This window comes from Macrosteles quadrilineatus, unplaced genomic scaffold (assembly GCF_028750875.1).
Source record: "Macrosteles quadrilineatus isolate MER2022 unplaced genomic scaffold, UCM_ALF_1.0 Scaffold_3__2_contigs__length_128488019, whole genome shotgun sequence".
NCBI lineage: Eukaryota > Metazoa > Arthropoda > Insecta > Hemiptera > Cicadellidae > Macrosteles > Macrosteles quadrilineatus.
Window position 1 is genome coordinate 76,424,299 of NW_026542596.1, and position 20,907 is coordinate 76,445,205.

The window sequence follows — 20,907 nt, forward strand, 5'->3', positions numbered from 1 at the left end:
TAATATCTCTTTCACTCTGCTCAATTTTTTTGTTGCATTTTTTAACCAAGTCAATGATTGAAGGATTTTATTGTTTTTAGTTTCAATGTGATGTTGAATAGAGGTGATGCACCATTTTTACAATATTCCTTTCACTTACAACTTAAAATACCTCACAATAGAGAACGGACTTGTTATTGAACAAGATGATGAGATGTTCTTGTTATAGAACATTATGGAAACCTGCTGAAAATCAAATTCAGAGCTCTTGGAAAAGTTAGTTTTAAATACAGCTATAGCCAACGGAAAAAGAACAATCAGGAAAAATAAACTACACCATTATCTATGCATAATCAACATTTATTTCTTTATAAATTTATAAGATATAATAAGTAATAGTGGATGAGTACTATATCCCCAAAAATAATTTAGCTTTGAAAGCTCAGTTTTGTTGAAAATAAATACGATTACACATACCAGAATGCGAAAGTGTGATTCCATAGACATTTAAAAACCACATTTGCCAAACCAAACCCGACACATCCACTAGACTCGGAGATTCAACTGTGACTGTAGCGCTATCTGTACATATGGTAATTTCCAAACAATATTAATCTGTAGCTTTGGTAAAATCAAGCACATTTTGTATATAGAAAGCGTTACACTTGATACAAAACTCTTTTCTACAAATATTGTACACCTATATACAACTGCAACCATGTCATTTATTGCAGGTAGAACTATGACTACAACAAGACTTGATATTTAGTAAAATAGTTCTATCAGCTATGTACAAAGGTTATATTGATTTATACAGAGGAGCAAAGAGTGGTTTGGATTGTATTTTGTCGAATTGGAAAAAATGTAATATTCAAGAGTAATTTTCTAGAAAACACCAATGGTTGATTAATTGTAATTGAATATTTCCTCAGAAAAAACATTGCAAGTGACAAAAGTGAATATCAATGTTCTGGTCGCACCAATGCCACGACTGCCAGTTTCCCGCGCATTCAGTTTGTAGTGCTGCCAACCTACGTATTTTTCAAAACCAAATGTCCCACAAAGAGAATGTAATTTGCATGTTGTTCTTTCAAAATCTCAAGGTCACAAAATATGTCGTTTACAACATTTTTCGAGGGAGATATTCAATTATAAACAGCACTAAAGCACTAAAACACAGTAAAACCATTAGAAAAATAACAATACCAGAAGCGAACATTAAGTGTTCTTTGAAAATATTCCCAACTTTCATAATAGTTATTCAAAACAATCCTCAACTAACATAGTAAGATTATGGATGATAGAAGATTATGTTTACAATGGATAGTAAAAACTAGAACTATTGCTGCTTACATTTTCACATTATATTAAACTATACCATTAACTAATTGACGATTTAAAACAATGCAAATACAATACTTACTGCAATGCTTTACTGTGCTTCAGAATTAAAAAAATAATTTACTGATGAATTAAAAGAAAGTTTAAAAATTTTGAGTAAAAATTCCTATTACAATTCTATAGTGTTTAAAACATCACATATTAATGACACTGGAATTATATTAGTAACAAACACTCTTAAAAACTCTTTGAATATTGTATTAAAATAAAAACAATAACCTTTCCCAGATATCTAATTAAACGGACATTCATAAGACAAATCTATGAGTTATAAGAAAGGTACGTGTTTAGGATGTTTTATTCTAAGCTAATTTTTTACAAATAATTTTTTAAAGAACAACATAACTTTGACTGGTAACTAAAAACAATCAATTGTCGTTTGACTCCGAAACCGTGAGTGTTTTTATTCATTCAACCTTAGTCAGTTTTCATATTATGTCTTGTTATGTTGTTCTTTTTACTAGAATAAATATATACATATAATTATTTATTACACTATCTAATCTACACCTTACACAGATAATATTTACTCGGGAGTGGCAAAACTCCGCGGACATGTTGCATCGTAAGGTGTGAACGATCGCAAATGTCCTTTTATATGAAATATATTCAAAATATTGTATGAATAAATAACTATAGTAAAAGGTCAGTAGTAAAGCTTTATATTAAATATCGGTCAAGTAATGTATAACTACTACATATCCTAATACATTATAATATATTAATCTCCATTAGAAATAGCGCAGAATAGTACAGTGTTACTTTAAAACAGAAAAGGAAATTTGAGAAGTACTGGCGTATTACCAAGTTAACCACACATCTATGTATAATAGAGATTGTGAAATTAATATTAGAAATGGGATTAAATGGACTGCTTAAAGAGGAATGTTAAGAAATAGTTTGAGCATTTCACTAAAAAACAACTAGACGCTACATGACTAAACTGTCGATGGATAAGATTCGGCCTCAAAAAGATTTTCAGCGTAAAACCTGATTTGTAATACTAATAAAACTCACATTGTAAAATATTTTCAACAACCGTAAATAAATAAATTGAATTTTTACTGTACACAAATACCTTAATTCTAAATATTTTTATCTTATCTTAAATTCTTATTTTAAATTATGACATATCGCGACACAAAAACTTTCAGATCTTACCTACAAAAGAACTTTAAATAATTTTGTTAGTGTATTTGAACTTCTCAATATAATGGTGGGAGATTGTTTTAAATATAATTTACAAATTAAATAATATTCAAATGGATAAATTTAGATCGTCATAATACGACAACAAATATTTATTCAATATGTTATGTATAAATAAAATCTCTTATATTCAGTACCAAACTCAAATCTTTTACAATAGTTATCCAAATTTAATTTATGTTCAAAAAGAGTCAGTTCATTTGATTTAATAGGAATTTTTTGCTCAAATAATAATCTTTTTCCTATATCTTTTAAGAACCCTTACATAATTGACTTTACCAACTTCACCGAAATTGTGGCCCAACATTTAAATACCTAGATTATTAGTGAAACTTCATCATCATAACAAAACTTAAGACTTGTGCGTACAGCAAACATTGAATATTTTAAAATAACGATTAAATTAAATTATTGTAACAAACCTTAGAGTAAAACATAACTCAAATGAACAAATTTTAACATACCATAAAAGCACCATAATTAGAATGTGAAACAGACCAATTTTATTCCTTCAAAACTATTTCAATCACCATTTATTTTAGAAAATATTTTTAAAACGTTTTCATGATAAGAAAAATATAATTTCTTTAAGCAATTATATGGTACCAACAAACTTTGATCTTGTTTTATTGATTTTTTTAAATCTTCAATAAAACCAAGCCCAACGTCTAAGAGGGTGCAATGCACAGAAAAAGACAAAAAGGGAACAAATAAGGTGCAACTCAAAAGACATTAGCAAACACAATTTTCAAAATGTAAAACAGCAAATTATCAGACAACAGCCTCACTAAAACTTTAAGACTTTGAAGAATGATGTTACTAAGAATCTATCGAAACAGTTGTGATATTGCACAGAATGTGTTTACATTAGATTCGTACAACAGTAACAAACTGGGAGTGCGTAGTTGATTCCTTCCTAGTCAAATACAACTTTAAAAGTTAATATGTAAAGCCAAATAATTTTAAATTGCAGGAGTTTCAAAAACCTTACAGGAAAATCTTTTGCATTTCAATTGGTTCTTAGTTACTGTATGACATTTCTGACAAATGCCGATTCCAATGTAGGATTCTCGTACATTAAACTTCATGATAAGATGAAGGCTAATTTAAGCCCGCAATACACACTAAATTCCCTTTTACGAGTCGGTAACATGGAAAATAATTAGCAGATAGAACAAAATCTAAAAATACTCTTGACATTGGGTGATTTGCAGATTTCCTACATTCTTTATATAGTTTTAATGTTCAATTGCCTAGTTTAGGAGAGCATTTGATAATTTCAAATGAATCGTAGTACACCCTCTAAGTTGATTGGTTCTCAGCATAATGCGTAGCAGTTGTAGACTGTCGTGTGTGTTACAACTACTGTAATCCCTCCAAGGGACAAACATTGAGGAATAAAGGATGAGAAGTATGGATGGTGCGATTTTAACGTCGCACCTTAAGCGACTTCTAGGCGCTCGTCTCCTGTTCTCCCCACCCCTCACTATCATATTCACTTTCACTAGCCGAGTCTGAGTCAGAAAACTCCACGGCCACTCGTCGCGCCAAGATGGACGCCACGTCGTGCAGGGCATTTGTGCGTTCACCTTCCTTCTGCTCGTTTTTCTCTACTTTGCGCAGTTTTATGCCTAAAACAAAATATCACGATTAGCATTCTTGCACCTTGCAAGTATTCTTGTCTGTTAAATTAAATGTTTCAGAAGGGTTTTAAAATGGAGTGTAATTTTTAGATAAATTGTTGTGTTTAGAAAGATAATACAAATCGTAAGTTGGCCTAAACAAACCATTACTGAAACAACATATTACCCATCATATATTTGCAATACAATTTTTTACAAAGATTTGTTTTAGATAGACCTACAATGGTGTATGAACAAACTAACACAGTTATACTAATAAACCCAATAAACCATAAGCATAATGTAAGCAGTTATGAACTGCAGTATCCTCAATTAATCAAAAGTTTTAAGTGTCAACATTCTGTGACAAAAAAAGTGAAATAAAGTATTTAAACAACATTCCAGTAAAAATTAAAACATTGAACCATAAGAAAAAATTTCAGGACAGAGAGCCATTTAAGGATTTCCCAGGATGTCAGGGTGTGTAGTAGGGGTGTGCGAATAGTGATTTTCAACCTCAAGCCGAGCCGAGCCGAGCTTTTTAAAAAATTTTCGAGCTCGAGCTTTTTCGAGCCGAGCTTTTCCTAGCGTCACCTTATCTAAGTTATTAAACTTTTTTTTTTCTTAAAAAAGTGCATAATAATAATAATGTTCTGTCAATTTTTAAATAAACACAATGTTATTTTAATATGTTTAAAAACGTTGAGAATTGTCAAGACATCAAATAGTAGATAATCACGATAAGAACTGAACTGAACTAAATTAAGATGCAAGAAATAAAAGGATATCGATTGAAGGCCTGACGAGATATGCAGTGCAGACTGAGACAATCAGATTGTCTTTCATAACAGTAACGTTCTATTATTTAATGGCAAATAAATATTCTTGATTCTTCTTGATTCTTGAACAGAACAGCATCGCGACATTGAATGACGACAAAACAACTAGCAACTCGATTACATAATGTATATTGTAACTAGGCCTACTATGAATATTTAATTCTATTTTGTATAAATAAATACAAAATAAATTTTAAAACACGTGATTATTCTTTTTGTTTTCCATGCACAAAATATTTTTGTTTTATGAATCGTATTAATCAAAAAAAGAACATGGTTGGTTTGGATCCAAAAAGGTGGAGAGGCAAGTAAAAAGTAAACTTATATATTAAAAAAGATATAATTGACATAGAGGAAATAGACCAAAACACTAAAATTAATAGAATAACACACAAAGTAAACAAGAAATGAAATAAAGTACACGATGATTTAATACTGTCACTCAATTTTGTTATCTAGAAGGGTCAGGGAACTAATCAATAAATAGCCAAAACCAGTTTCCTCCCCTTCACACAGTCTCACCGCCCCCCTCCCCCCCTAAGCCGGGAGGCCCAACACTGTACTTTGTCCTTGAAACACCCTTGCATCTAAAACAATAAACCCTTACACCCGTGTTGCTGTTTTGACAACAGGTTTATGAATGCGATCACTATTTTTAATTTTCCAGAATTAACTATTTCTATTAATTAACGACTTTATAACTGTGTAAGTGTAAAAGGTGTGTATCCCTGAATTTATAAATTGCATTCTACACTTATTCACTGCCAAACATTATTCAGTAGAACCTTGATGAACTGAGAATTACACTAGCCTACTTAACTTCATTACCCCAAGTATAATACCAAGATAATTTTTATAATTCTATTTGAATCGTATAATCTTAGTTTGTTAAAAATGGATTGTATGTTTAACAATAATTGCAGTCCATTATTGTTAAGCAGTATGGTCCCAAATTATTGTTTTAGATTTTGAAACATCTCAGTTCATTTGACAAAATTATAGTTGAAGCAGCCAAATGTCAAGTCGCTTGTGCAATAGTTTGTTTACAAGCTTTCTCCAGACCACGGGGGAGGGGAGGGTCTGATAAGCCGTCTATTGTTCACCCCCAAGAAGGTCCGACCCTCATTAGTGCCGCTCGGCTGCACTCAGTGGGGAACCCAATACCACAAATCAATCTTTTAAATTAATACAAATATTTGGTAATAATTGTTTAATAAAACAATATTCACCTTGAAATTTCAATAAATTTGGTGTAAAATTTGACAAAAATCGGCCATTTTGACCGATTATTAATACAGTACCAAATACCAATAAAGTAGTACATTCATTGGTAATTAAATAATAGGTAAAAATTAACCGATTTTCGTCAAGTTTTACCCCCCTGCTGTGCGCAACGATGTGCGTTATGTCACAAAAGCTGATAACGACATGGGTGATTAGTAACCATGGCAACTTGTTGAATGCGTGATGAAGGGAAACCCAAGAAATAGAAGAACAAAGAGAAAGAATAACGTGTTATCTTTATACCTTTTTTACAATTTCCGTTATTGTTATCTGTATGTAAGATTTTATGATTTTGTTTTATAGATTTATAAAATAATTCTTTTTAACTACGGGAATACCAATTTATAATTTATCAACGTGCTTCTCTTCCGAAACAGCAATACCGGATGCATAATAAAGGTCGATGACCTAAAATATCACGATTGTGCAATATTGTATTTTGATGTTGAAATTAAAATCACGACAAAAGTTTGTATATATCCATGGTCCCTATAGTTTAATCATTTAATATGTACACAATCAATGCTAAATAATCGTGGTTAGTTCTAACTTTATTTTTTATTATTCAAAGTTTCTACACAGTAAGACAATCCAATGTCAACCCGGGCAATGAATACCTAAAACACAACGTATCTTGTCCTGTGATTGGAATACCACTCGCCGGCCAGTCCTTTAGGTTTAGGGAAGTAGTGCAAGTCTATATATAGCTTCAAGGTCTTACCCACCCCTTCCCCCTCCGGTCCTACTTGACTCACTATACCCGCGCTCCTTTCAAGGTCATTGCCCAACCCCTCCCACCCTTCTATTGTGTTGCCTTTCTATTGTTTCTATTCTGACTTTTTTTGGGAAACATTAAATCTATTGTTTACGTAACTTCACAGTAGTAGGCTAGATTTTTCTACTTTGAATTTGAAACAGTACTGTAAAAAAACTATTACGCAGCGCCCCTAGTATCAGGAGGGAGACAAGCACGAGTTGACTTTCATTTGACCATGGTAGTTCTTTTCTGCTTTATGTCTGTTCGTTCCAGACGAATCTAATCGTAAAGCAAAACAGCCGATAACGACTAAACTAGTTATCAGTATTGCATCATACAAGGCTTCTTTGCCGTTTCCGTTTGCTGTTAGGTCGTTGGAAACGTATTACTGTAATTTTGTCCTGGGAAACTAATGGTGACTATGGAGATTTAGTTTTTTGTCCAAAACGTCAAAATATATTGTCTATCCGAAAAGCCGGATATATAACGGATAGTGTCGGATATCGAATTTGGGCCCGGTTACCCGATTTTTCAGATATCCGTACACCCCTACTTTTAAACAAAATAAAATAGGTACAAAATTGTGTGACCAGTCAAACTTTATAAACAAACATTTTATTCTATAAAATATAGATGGTAAATAGGGGTTGGTTTAAAGGGAATAAAATACAAAACAGATTAATTAATTATTTTGATAAACATTAGAAAGGTTATGGGTTTGATTGAACTAAAATAACCGCAGGGAATCTTATAAGTAGAAAAGTCGTCAACCACAATCTGTTTAATCAGTACACTGTTAGAGAGAGAGAGAGAGAGAGAGAAAGAGAGATAGCAGATAGGGGCGTTTGATAAGGAATCTGAAAAAGTAAACAAACAAGGAACAACGGCATGACGATACTCGTTTACAGCCTTATTGTGTCGCCCACTACATTTGCACACGTGACCACTTTTAGTTTCTTCCTTATCTTCCATCGGTCCCAAAATAGAATTCCTGAAATAGTTTGTTGGTATAATCTCCCCTCCCACACAAGGCGCAGTGCTCAGTGCGCACTGTAGGTTGCCACGGCAACCATGTGTCGTCATAGCGACGAGCCAATCACGCACTCGCACTGCGTTGTGTATTACGATACGAATAGCTGTGTTAGAAAGACAACGCGATAGGATAGGTGGTAGATTGTCTCTTTACTACTGTATCTCCTCAAAATTACGATCGATAATCATTGCGTCTTGACTGAGCTGAGGTTCGTGTTCGTGCTTATCAAACCTCGAATGCATGAACAACGTAGAATTGTGATAACATTGTTTTCAATTACGACCCAAAATTAAGTGTTTTTTTAGTTTTGACTTAGTATTAAAAGCTCGGCTCGAACTTCGAGCTTTTTCAAAATGCCTCGAGCCGAGCCGAATAATGAAAAGCTCGACCAAAAAGCTCGAAGATTCGAGTACTCGCACACCCCTAGTGTGTAGGTGTGTAGGTTTTTTTCCGACACTCTTCAAGGAAATTCTATGTTTTACTAGACACCTACTGTAGAATTTCATAGCCATCCAATCTCAGGTATCATCACACTATACTTCGTTCACAACATTTAGGCTGTTTGAGAGGAAGTTCCCCCGCCGCTTTCTCGTACTTGATGTATGTTGCTTAATCAGCTGTTGAGCTATTATTTTAACGGTAAGGGTCAAGTGGAGAGGATAGATTTATTCTCCTAAAACCACCTAAATATCGTGAACGAAGTATAGCAGGCTATTTGTAAAGGTACCTATGATGATTACATACCATCGCGGATAGCCTTGAGCAGGTCGCAGCGAGGGTCGTACTGAGGAGGAGCTGTCACACCCTTGGGTCTGATGGCCGTAGAGTTCATGTTGACGTCTCCGACCGGCTTGGGCGGAGAGGTGGACACCTTGCTGGGAGGCGACATCGAGATTATCTGCACAGACATCACACGATTCAAAACTAACCACATAAGTTACACAAGAAGTACAAAACCCCTTTAGCTACTGCAGCCCTCTAATTCAAATAAATGCAAAATAAACTAACATATTAAAAAATAAAATAACTTAGATAATTAATCCTGATAAAATAACTTAGATAATTAATCCTGGTGAATAATACAAGAAGATCAAAACCAATTAGACTTACAGTAGACTCCCTCTTATCCGGTCATCGGTTTAACCGGACTACACCCAGCAGAAATTACATCTCTTTAACCGGAAATTTTTTATCAGGAAATCGGTTTAACTGGACTAGATCGGCAGGAAGTGGGCGATACTGAAACAACTTTTCTCAAGGGAAAGATTTGAGACCAGTGATCACGTGTCTAAATACAATGCTCTCCTAAACTGAAGTCAAATACTGTATACAGTATGGATTTAAACGGTCCGTTTTAACGAGTTGTTGGGGACGTTGGTTTAACCGGAAAACCAGTTATCCGGACTGGTCCCGAGGAGTCTGGATAAGAGGGAGTCTACTGTAAATGTCATTCTACATGTATATGTGTATCATTGACTTTTCGATGCTGAAGCACCCATCTCATCTATACTTACCAGATTAAGCCAATGTTTTCAAATAGAACAAAGTTGAATGAACCCCTCAAAGAGTATGTTGCTATCAAATTTCTATTACCTACTAAAATTTTTGATAGTTTGATAAAAGGATATGAGATAAAAGATGCTACTGTTTACAGCAAGTTTTGTCCTTTAGATTTTGATTGGTTAAAGATTTGAAAAAAATTGGTAGCTGACATCATCAGCACACTTTATCGGTGTGGATTAATTCAACAAGGTTTGTATTTTAAAACTGGCTATAACTCTAACAAGGGAATGATTATATATAATTTTATCAATACTCAAAGGTACCTCAAAGAAGCTTAAAATAGTCTGAGGGGCTTTTAATACCATTTACTAGATTTGAATGAGTATTTATGCTATTTTAGGTTATGTTACCTGTTTGACAGGAGACTTGCCGATGTCCCCGTTGATCAAGGGTGAAGGTGAGGTGGGTCCGTTGGGGACTGGCATGGGTGGCGGTGGGGGTGGAGGGGGAGGAATGTTACAAGGTGGCGGTGGCAAGTCTGGCAATGGTGGGGGAGGTGGGAGTGGCTCCGGAGTAAGGGAGGTTCGTGGGGAGGTTGTCTGGATGGGAGGACTAGTGGTGGGGGTGTCCACCGGTGGAGGCGGCGGCGGTGGAAGCGTCTCTCGTCCAGTGCTCATACTCCTGCCACGAGTCGGGGTGTTGGTCGTTGACGAAATTGTGGGTGTGCTGAAAGAAATGAAAATACATCAAATTTCATATTAGAAACCAACCTACTTTAACCTACATCCTCTACAATTGAAGATTGTCACTGGCTGACTGGCTGGTTTATAAGTGGCGATGTTGATTCTCGGTTTAAGATTGATTCTAGAGGAAAAGCACCAGTACAGAGAAACAACAAACTTTCCCATATTTGTAAGTACCTCGTAATTCTTAAATTGCAATCACAAACATATCAACAAATCCCAAAATAGCTATTTGTAGTAAGCCAACAATTAATACAAAACAGCTAAATAACTATGTTGTACAAACAATTATCAACTTTTCCAACATACTTTTAAAGAGTTACTAATACAAATTTAATCTATTTCGCTCAGGAACCGTTCCCGACACTACACTTATGACAACCTAGGTTCAAAGTACATTTTAAGTGATTCAGGAAATATTGTAACAAATTAGCAATCGCTGTATCCTTGACTTGTACCTGGTCTGTGAGTTAGTATTGCTGGGAGGAGCAGGAGGTGGCACAGACGGCCGTTGTGAGGTCGCTCTGGACCCTCTACTGGGAGTTCCCGTGGGACTTGTGTACTCCTGGATAGATCCTGGGGCGTAGTGACTGCTGATGCCCCCGGTGTACTGTCCACAAACATTCTCTTCGTTGCCCATTATATAGTTCTCCCTGAAACACAACAGAGGTTATGCTTTGTGTGTGGCACTTTACAACACTCATGCAACTGCACCCACCAACTTTCACGGTCAGTCTTCACAAGAGATTATATCAAATAGGCAGAGGCAAGCTAAATATAACTTTAAAATTTTTTATAAGTTAAAAAAATAGTTTTAAAACCCTCTAAAAGTCCACCCATGAGCCTATTCTTCAAACTAAAAATTTTGATCTTAGCCTATATTTTAACAAAATACTTAAAAGATAGTAAAAAACCATAAATACTGTAGTGTTAACCCTCTTGCAAATTATTAAGATTCAAAATTACATTATACATTTATTAATAATACATTTTATCACACAGTATGATTGTAGCATGTTAGTTGACAAGTTTATCGTTTATCATATCACTAATTTCCTATTGCTCATCAACACTGATTACTTAATTTGCTGCACCATATCGTTATGGCAACAATAGTCGATGAATGAAAATTATCAAGAGTTAATTTGGGTTTTCCTATAAAAACTACATTTACCAAGATGGAAAATTAAATTAAAAACCTAAACTTTTGACTAGTAAAATATTCAACAAATGAGAGACTAATAACCATTTTAAAAATCATAAATAAAATTTGGTTATAAATAATTCCATGTGTTAGTTAAGACAAAGCAGTCTTTTCACTTAATCAACAACCTTGCGGATTCCAGCTTCAGTCGAAAAATCAAGACTACTATAAAGTATTTTTTTAATTAACTTGTTGAGCGCGGCCTACAATTTTAAAACGTAGTGCAGGATTGGCGCGTGCGGCGGACTACGTTAAACTACGTAGCATTCCTAACTCTTAACTATTGATCCAGTGTGAGCTTAGCCTTGCACGGGGAACGTTGTTTCGCTTGCCACTTGTGTCAGTTTTATACTTCAATCCGGTATAATTCGTTCTCAGATCCAACAATTTTATCAGTGGTGGGGGTTGTTCCAAATTTAGTGTAGTGTGGGGTCTTGGATTTAGTGAAAAAGAATATAATAACGATAATTACTGAAGTGGAACATTGTGGAAGGAACCTAACCTCAAAATTGTGCTTGACGCCTTTTTTGGGGTATTTTTTATGGCGTATCTTGATTCGTTGTCCCTGCTCTTACCCTCCATTTGGCCATTGAGAGCCTGTTAGCATTTTTTTTAGTGCTGCTATCTATTCATTGGGTTCTTGTTCTTGTAAAACTATGTCTACAACAACTGGAACGCAGCACATGGTACAATATGCCTCTCATTTGGATGAAACTAATTTAAATGTTTTCACTCACTTAACCACGCAGCCACCGGCCGAGACCAGCCATCACGCAACCGCACTTGACAGAATGCGCTAGTGTCTAAAATTCTATTTTATTATTTATTTTTTGTTGATGACCAGGTTAATGGGTCATAACAGTTTCTATAACTCATCATAAGTCATTCCCTAAGTTTGACTTGGTAAAAAAGATTGTGTATTCCGCAGAATTTAGTAATTTAGATCAGCGCAATATGTAGGTGGCTGACATCAACTACGATGATTTTCATAACAAAACTGGCTACAAATTTAACATGGGGATGGAATGTCTAGTTTTATTGATAATCAAAGGTAATAGCCTAAGTAAAGTCAACTAGTACTCTTTAAGTGAAATTGAACTTTAACCCCCGAATTGGTTAAAGACGGGATAGCTTATTTATGTACCTGTATATATCCGGAGGGTTGTGTGCGCCAGGGTGAGGATGGGGACTGTACACAGAGTCCACCTGTTCCTGGGGATAGCTGCGTCGTAACTCTATACTATTGGGCCTCGGTGGTCGGCCGTCTCCCATCATCATCAGAGCCTCGTCTGGCATCATCTGATGGTAGTTCTGCTAAACAGACAAATAAGAATCACTCATTTATAGCGTTGACCTAGGTCTGTAAATCTTATCATCACAAAAAGTTGATCAAACCTATCAAACGGGTCCGCGGAATTGGCTAACTCTGGAACTCGCTAACCCCATGTTAAATGCCCTATCTTCAAATTTGGTCGATGAGAGGAACTCGCTAACTTGTTCGGTTTCGGAATTGGCTAACTCCGGAACCCGCTAACCCGCTCTAGAGCCGGGTTAGCGAATTCCGTCCTAGTACGGAAGTCGCTAACTCGGTCCCTCGGCGGAACTCGCTAACTCCCAATCAGAAGCCTCGCGGGCCGTCCAATGGGAGCCAAGCACGAATATTTTTGACCAGTGTTGCCAAAAGTGTAGTACCTATATCGTATCGGCACCATAATGTCGTATCCTACGATTAATTAGGAGTAAGAGCAACGTAGTCGATAAAATAAATATATTTAGAAGTATGTTTAACCACAGAGAAGTTCTTATGATTATTAGGGTGGAAAATGCATTATAGTCTTACCATAGACTAACCAACACAAGTAAACTTTACATCCCATTGTAAACTTTGAAGCTCGTTTTTCGTGTCTAGTTCATGTCCGGTGACACTGATCGCTAGTGTCGACAAAATTGTGTTTCTATTATTTTATAGTTAACTTCATGATTTGTTCCTTACTGTTTGGTTATATAACTAGGGGACGTGTTATTAGTTGTGATTAGAACGTTTTATTTGGTTAAACGAGGTTTTAAATTACTGAAAACAAGAAACAATTGTAAACAAAACACGACCTCTAAAGACAGTGCACCGGACAGAACTAACAATACAACTGTCTTCAGATCATCCATAAGGATGAGAACTGTACTAATATAAGGGAGTATGTTTTATATGTGGGTTTCTTACTTAAATAGTACTTAGCTTATTGGTACGAAAAAGATAAAAATGCACATTTAATTTGGATCTATTACATGTTATGAAATATCTATTTTCGTAGTCCACCATTTGTTTCTTTTATTCGAATAAATACCATTTTGTGAACTTCTGCAAATAAAATTTTTGAGTTCGTATTTTATATACTGGGCTTGTAGTAACCTTAAATCATAAATCATAATAAAATTTACACGTTAAACGTCATTACAGAATTACATTGTAGTGGTTATGTATTTTTAAATAGAGCTATTGAATTTAAATAAATATTTATCAATACATTATAAAGTGGTAGGCCTAATGTATTCATGGATTGCATTAAAAGTTAGTCTATGCATAAATACAACTTGTAAATTTCTTTTATCGTAGGCTATTAGTGTAGAACCCGGGTCATCCTCTTAATTTTGTTGAATTAATATTAATTTTACGTCTTTCAATAGGCTTACTTTTTAAAAGTCTGGAGTTTTTTTTCCAGGCTGATTCTATCTTACCCAAAAACAAAGCTATTGTCTATTGTGTAGCTCAGTACTGGGGAACGGTGAACCGAGCAATGGCTTGTGAAAGCAATATAAAGGAAACCCAACACTCAAATCAGGAAAATCCGTCAATTAGTTTATTAAAAATCGTGAATTAAAATAACCCTGTCACGTTTTATTATATGAATATATCTTCTCCTATTTTTTACTAGTGGTGCTTAGGTGTACAATCTAAAAACTGTTTTAAAAAATGTAGCATTATTGCTAAAAAATTCAACACATTTTAGAATTAGGCAACTATTTACTAGTAGGCCTACAATGCTTTGGTTCAAACTATTAGGCCTAGATAAAAACTTAGTCTATGTCTAAGTTATATTTGTATTGTTATATTTGTAAACGTAAGTTGTACGGTTCAACGACGAACATTTAATTTAAAATCTATGAATTAATTATGAAAGTTACGATGGTTGATGACTGTATTAATTAATGGTTTTGGTTTATTACGACATTACAATTAAATCTGTTTTCCGTGTTTAAGAACTTGCGTGTATTTTAGCTTATTTTCGTAGAGGTTTAATTATTTATTACCAATTAAACTAAATTTTGAATATTTTTCATATTCTATTATTTTCTTTTATACTGATGGCATTTATATTTAAGATCGAAATCATAAACATTTAACTGGCCATTGTACAGTTTAATAAAAAACACTTTTTCATGAATTTTTAATCGTCTTTTAATTACTTTGGCCTAGTTATCTGTTAAAAGTGGAATTGATAACAAAAAAAAATGACATTTACTGTATCTTATAGACACTGACATTTTGAAATACGGCAGTGTACGATTATTTTGTCGTACAAGGTTGGCAACGCTCCGAGCAGTGGGCGCGGCCGGGTTAGCGACTTCCAGAGTTAGCGAATTCCGCCACGAGACAAAATCGAGTTAGCGGGTTCCGGAGTTAGCCAATTCCTGACTGAGACGGTTAGCCAGTTCCAGAGTTAGCCAGTTCCGCCACACGACCGAGTTAGCGAGTTCCTGAGTTAGCCAATTCCTACGTCTCTATCAAACTAGTAACAATAAAAGCAAGTAGGCCTAACATAGTTGTGCAATGTTATAAGGATGATAGACTTGAATGGGAAGTTGTTCCCTCTGGCACAGACACAAACCTTACACTATACACACAAATTTGAGTATAACAAAAGAAGTATTAAGTTATGTCTCCAGCTGAGTTGTGTCAAGTTGAGCTCTCAATGACAGTTAAATATTGTAATGTTTAGTGTATGGTGTTAAGCGTTGTGTTTCTCGTCCTAGAGTGACTCTTTCCCATTCAGGTAAACCAACTATCCACACAAGAATCATTAGTTCTAAAAAAGGTGTCATTTCATATGAAGTAGTATAAAATGCTGCAGCCTAACAGCGTGGGTAGTGGAGAGGATATAGTTTTGCTGGGTTTAAATATACCACACATAAAAATACAAGTCTGAAATCAGGTAAAGGTTATTCTTGTGTTGAACCGAAATAATGAAAAGCATATTGTTCCTTCTTTAAAACTTAGTTTACAACTAAAGCTTATCACAAATGAATTGTTACACTGATTTCCAGGTTCTCAACCACTTAATATAAACTAACAATTAATTATAGACCCTGTATATTTTTATTGTTTATTTTTTACTACAGCTTGGTAATGATTTAAATCATAATTTTATATATGGTTAGCAACTACATATAATATTGTGTGTTTTATAAGTCTATGTGTTCTATGGCCAGTACTTCTAAGGTAAGCTAGCTGCTATCTCTTTATCATACAGATCAAAATTAACTTTGAAAAGTCTACTTACAATATTCAATTTTATAAGAACTTCAGAGAAAAATCCAATCATTGTAACCTAAAAACTGCACCAGTTTAAACCAAACAAACAACTAAACGTCTGTTTTGCGAGTTGGACTGTCACGGACACAGACATATAATACCTACAAGACATTATCTCAGTCAGTATGGTATTATCTAACCTCGAGGTTATGTAAATCACCTACACAGAGTTGATAAACTATAAAGCAACACAACCTAGTCTTGCCTTGCCCTAATCAGAGTGCTATTTTAAGCAGGTTTCAACGCAATATTTATGTAGATTTAGATTAATCGGAATAACTAAAATGTGTACTTAATTAAACTTAATTTTAATAAATTGTATCCTGTTTAAAGATGAATAGTTGGGTGAGTAAAAACTATTTATATTTCTTTTAATAAGATACTTGACTGTGGAAAATATTTGATACAGTAACAACTAAAAGAAATCACAGCAACGAGTGTGACAGAACAATAACTTTTTTAACTCAAGTGTAACCAAATAATTTGTATTTAGTTAGTGAAGTGCTTATATCAGTGTGACTTACTTGAGTAAGAAGCTTAAATCAGTGTAATCCAATATTAAGTATGTGAATTAATTTCAATGAGAATGATTACAACAATGGGTAGTATTAATAAAATAGAAGCTCTATAGCGAACCTCTTCAGTCTTAAATGAATGATGGATTTATACATCTCAGCTGATAATAACATTTCCGATAGATGATAAATTTACACAGTTTTCCAGGACAAATTAGTTAATGGGGTTTCAGCTAACACCCTTCTTGAAAGAATCTCCTGGTTTTATTCTTAAGATTAGACATACTAAAATCTGCCATTAACCCAAAGAACAAGTAACCATTTTAAGAGCATATTATTTTATCATCTATTAGACATTACTTAGACAAACTTTAGAGTGAAAAATCTTCTAGCTAACTCCTTATTAATCTACAATGGTGGTACCTATTCTCTTATTAAAAAATTACCTATTCTCTCTTAGGTAAAAATCTTAGGCTCAAAAATAATAATGATAAAACAATGTAGAAGTTTACAAGTTGAGAAGTCTTAAGGATAGATAAAGCCAATTAGATAAGTGAGGTGAAAGCGTATGTGCAACCATCTCAACAATTAATTTACGTTGAATTAAATTAAATTTAATACAATCTAGAGGTATGACTCTCTGTGTGGCCCTCCCACTTGCAATCCTAATTAACACCATCTATAACTTCTCACTACTGGAATGTTTTTTATAGGGGTGTGCGAATAGTGATTTTCAACCTCGAGCCGAGCCGAGCCGAGCTTTTTAAAAAATGTTCGAGCTCGAGCTTTTTCGAGCCGAGCTTTTCCTAGCGTAACCTTATCTTAATTTTTAAACTTTTTTTCTTAAAAAAGTGCATAATAATAATAATGTTCAGTCAGTTTTTAAATAAACACAATGTTATTTTAATATGTTTAAAAACATTGAGAATTGTCAAGACATCAAATAGTAGATAATCACGATAAGAACTGAACTGAACTAAATGAAGATGCAAGAAATAAAAGGATATCGATTGAAGGCCTGAAGAGATATGCAGTGCAGACTGAGATAATCAGATTGTCTTTCATAACAGACGACAAAACAACTAGCAAGTCGATTACATATGTATATTGTAACTACTATGAATATTTAATTCTATTTTGTATAAATAAATACAAAATAAATTTAAAAACACGTGATTATTCTTGTTGTTTTCCATGCACAAAATATTTTTGTTTTATGAATCCTATTAATCAAAAAAGAACATGGTTGGTTTGGATCCAAAAAGGTGGAGAGACAAGTTTTACTTATATATTAAAAAATATATAATTGACATATAGAGGAAATAGACCAAAGCACTAGAATTAATAGAATAACACACAAAGTAAACAAGAAATGAAATGCAGAACACGATGATTAAACACTGTCACTCAATTTTGTTATCTAGAAGGGTCGGCAAACTAATCAATAAATAGCCAAAACCAGTTTCCTCCCCTTCACACAGTCTCACCGCCCCCCTCCCCCCCAATCCGGGTGGCCCAACACTTTGTCCTTGAAACACCCTTGCGTCTGAAACAATAAACCCTTACACCCTCGTTGCTGTTTTGACAACAGGTTTATGAATGCGATCACTATTTTTCATTTCCAGAATTAACTATCAATTATTATTATTTGCAAGATACAAATAGGAAACTACATCACATTATGGTATTCAATGACCCATGTACTATCAAAAATTAATAACTCATGACTTATTTTGATAATAAAAAGCACTCATTACAGCACGCGCCACTTATTGATATATATATATATATATATAATCCTCAAAGTAACTGTTACTTTATACAAAATAAAATAGGTACAACATTGTGTGGCCAGTCAAACTTTATAAACAAACATTTTATTCTATAAAATACAGATGGTAAATAGGGGTAGGTTTAAAGGAAATAAAATACAAAACATATTAATTAATTATTTTGATAAACATTAGAAAGGTAATGGGATTGATTGAACTAAAATAACTGCAGGGAAACTTATAAGTAGAAAAGTCGTCAACCAAACAACAATCTGTTTAATCAGTACATTGTTAGAGAGAGAGGGAGAAAGAGAGATAGCAGATAGGGGCGTTTGATAAGGAATCTGAAAAAGTAAACAAACAAGGAACAACGACACGACACTCGTTTACAGCCTTATTGTCTCGCCCACTACATTTGCACACGTGACCACTTTTTGTTTCTTCCTTATCTTTCATCCGTCCCAAAATAGAATTCCTGAAATAGTTTGTTGGTATAATCTCCCCTCCCACACTAGGTGCAGTGCTCAGTGCGCACTGTAGGTTGTCACGGCAACCGTGTGTTGTCATAGCGACTTAGCCAATCACGCACTCGCACTGCGTTGTATATTACGATACGAATAGTTGTGTTAGAAAGACAACGCGATAGGTAGTAGTTTCCTCAAAATTACGATCGATAATCATTGCGTCTTGACTGAGCTGAGGTTCGTGCTTATCAAGACACAATTATGAAACGGAGGAGAGTAAATTTAAATGAAAGTTAGTTCCTTATTTATTAATTTAATTTTTATTTGCTAGTTCAATAAGTATTCGGCTCGAACATTTCGAACTTTTTGAAAATCACGAGCCGAGCCGAATAGCGTCCTATTCGGCTCGAAAAAGCTCGATGTTCGAATACTCGCACACCCCTAGTTTTTTACTACTTCTCTCTGGTGTTTAGTTTTCCGTTCCCACAGTTGGCTCACCTGTTGTACCTGAGGTGTGCGGTAGTGCGATGGTTGAGGCTGTGGCATGATGTACTCTCCTTGACCAACCACGATCTGTCTCTGTCGCTCCCTCGTGTTGTGAGGTTGTCGCACTCGCTTCTTGTGTCGTCCGCCGCCGCCTTCATTTCTCGGCCGATGGGGCTACACAGAAAACGTCTATTGTTACAACAGGTTATATTTTTAATAAGTCCATATTGCTGGTTAAGGAGTTTTTTCCAATTTATCTATATATAAAGCCAAAAGTACCCATGAACCTTTGAGAAAACTACAAGTCACACCCCCATAAACCAAATACCTCAGCTGTACTTATCTGTTTGTTATACTTTCAATTTATTACCTTATTAAAATCAGGTGTGATTATTTGTTTCTTTTACTTTATTTTGTGTATTTCAGGTTAACTTAACCAATCAATAGTTTTATTAATACTTACTTATGATGTCAAACGGGGTGAAGCCCGTGGGTGACAGCTAGTATAGAGTAAGACTAAATTGCTCTTTGAAATCCTCAACTGGGATGGACTTGTGTTATGTTATGTTATCTTGTGTAACTTTAGACCATCATGCCCATGGATACAATTATCCTTCCTCAGGTGATTAATGATTAATTGGATAAACAGATGTTTTTTGGTATAAACCAAAATATCATTTAAAATCAAATCCGGTAATAGTTGACTTACAAAACATTATACTACCATAACTTACAACCATCCTCGTTTTGAGCCCAACAGCATTGATTATAAAAGTTAACTGAGGATATTTTTGCACAACTTTAACTTGAAACAGTAAAACGGGCATCACAAACACAAATAAACAAATGTTTAACACTCTTGATCTAATCCAACAAGTGAACTTACCCTCTTCCCTTTGTCGTGCATCATTCTTTCTGTGTCTTTAAGCATTTCTTGTCGCCACAAGTCGAAGAAGTAGCCTGGATCCGTGTAGAACTTCAACCCATCTTTTCCATCGTCCCTACAATAGGTTATAACAATATAAGCAACGGAGGTTATAGGCCTACTTTGTAACATCTAACACGGCAAAACCATAGCCAAGCCCACAAAATTAAATGCTCACTCTATTATGTATCTTTACCCTGTACTAAAATATGTGACATGGTAAGATTCTACTCCCCACGTCGTTCTTTAATATGATCGGATTAACTTCCATCCATCACTAAAAAACTTTAATCTAAGATCCAACAGTGATAAGGGTGCAAGCCGTACCCTACCTGGAGTGGGCTTCGTTAAACTGGTTTTCCACAATTTGTATATGAGGTTCAACATTTGAAAACTAATGGGGGAATAGGTCTTCTTGGGTCAGTCATGTTACTCGACTATAACATCAGACAATGAGTCAGATGGCGTTGTGTTCCAATGCCATTGAAATTGTTAATATATATTTTTAAGAGAATGGTCCAAATACAGGTCTTGTTACTATCTAATGTCGAACTTTTGTTAAGTACCCTCATTATTTGATAGC

The 20,907-nt window shown here is 34.6% G+C and overlaps 1 protein-coding gene across 3 annotated transcripts in view; it reads right to left on the minus strand.

Moving 5' to 3' along the window:
- Positions 1-318: 318 nt before the first annotated feature.
- Positions 319-20,907, minus strand: part of LOC128988699 (actin-binding protein WASF3) — a 32,067-nt gene continuing 11,478 nt past the window's right edge. The window contains exons 5-11 of one of the 3 annotated variants that reach the window (XM_054410253.1): positions 20,286-20,400; positions 19,421-19,573; positions 12,719-12,885; positions 10,829-11,023; positions 10,038-10,353; positions 8,869-9,022; positions 319-4,220 (exon numbers count right to left, since the gene is read on the minus strand). In XM_054410253.1, the coding sequence (XP_054266228.1) occupies positions 4,042-4,220; positions 8,869-9,022; positions 10,038-10,353; positions 10,829-11,023; positions 12,719-12,885; positions 19,421-19,573; positions 20,286-20,400 (1,279 nt within the window). In that variant the 3' untranslated portion in view covers positions 319-4,041. Of the gene's footprint in view, positions 4,221-8,868; positions 9,023-10,037; positions 10,354-10,828; positions 11,024-12,718; positions 12,889-19,411; positions 19,574-20,285; positions 20,401-20,907 lie in introns of all 3 variants that reach the window. The other 2 variants (XM_054410252.1, XM_054410251.1) reach the window with 2 other exon arrangements.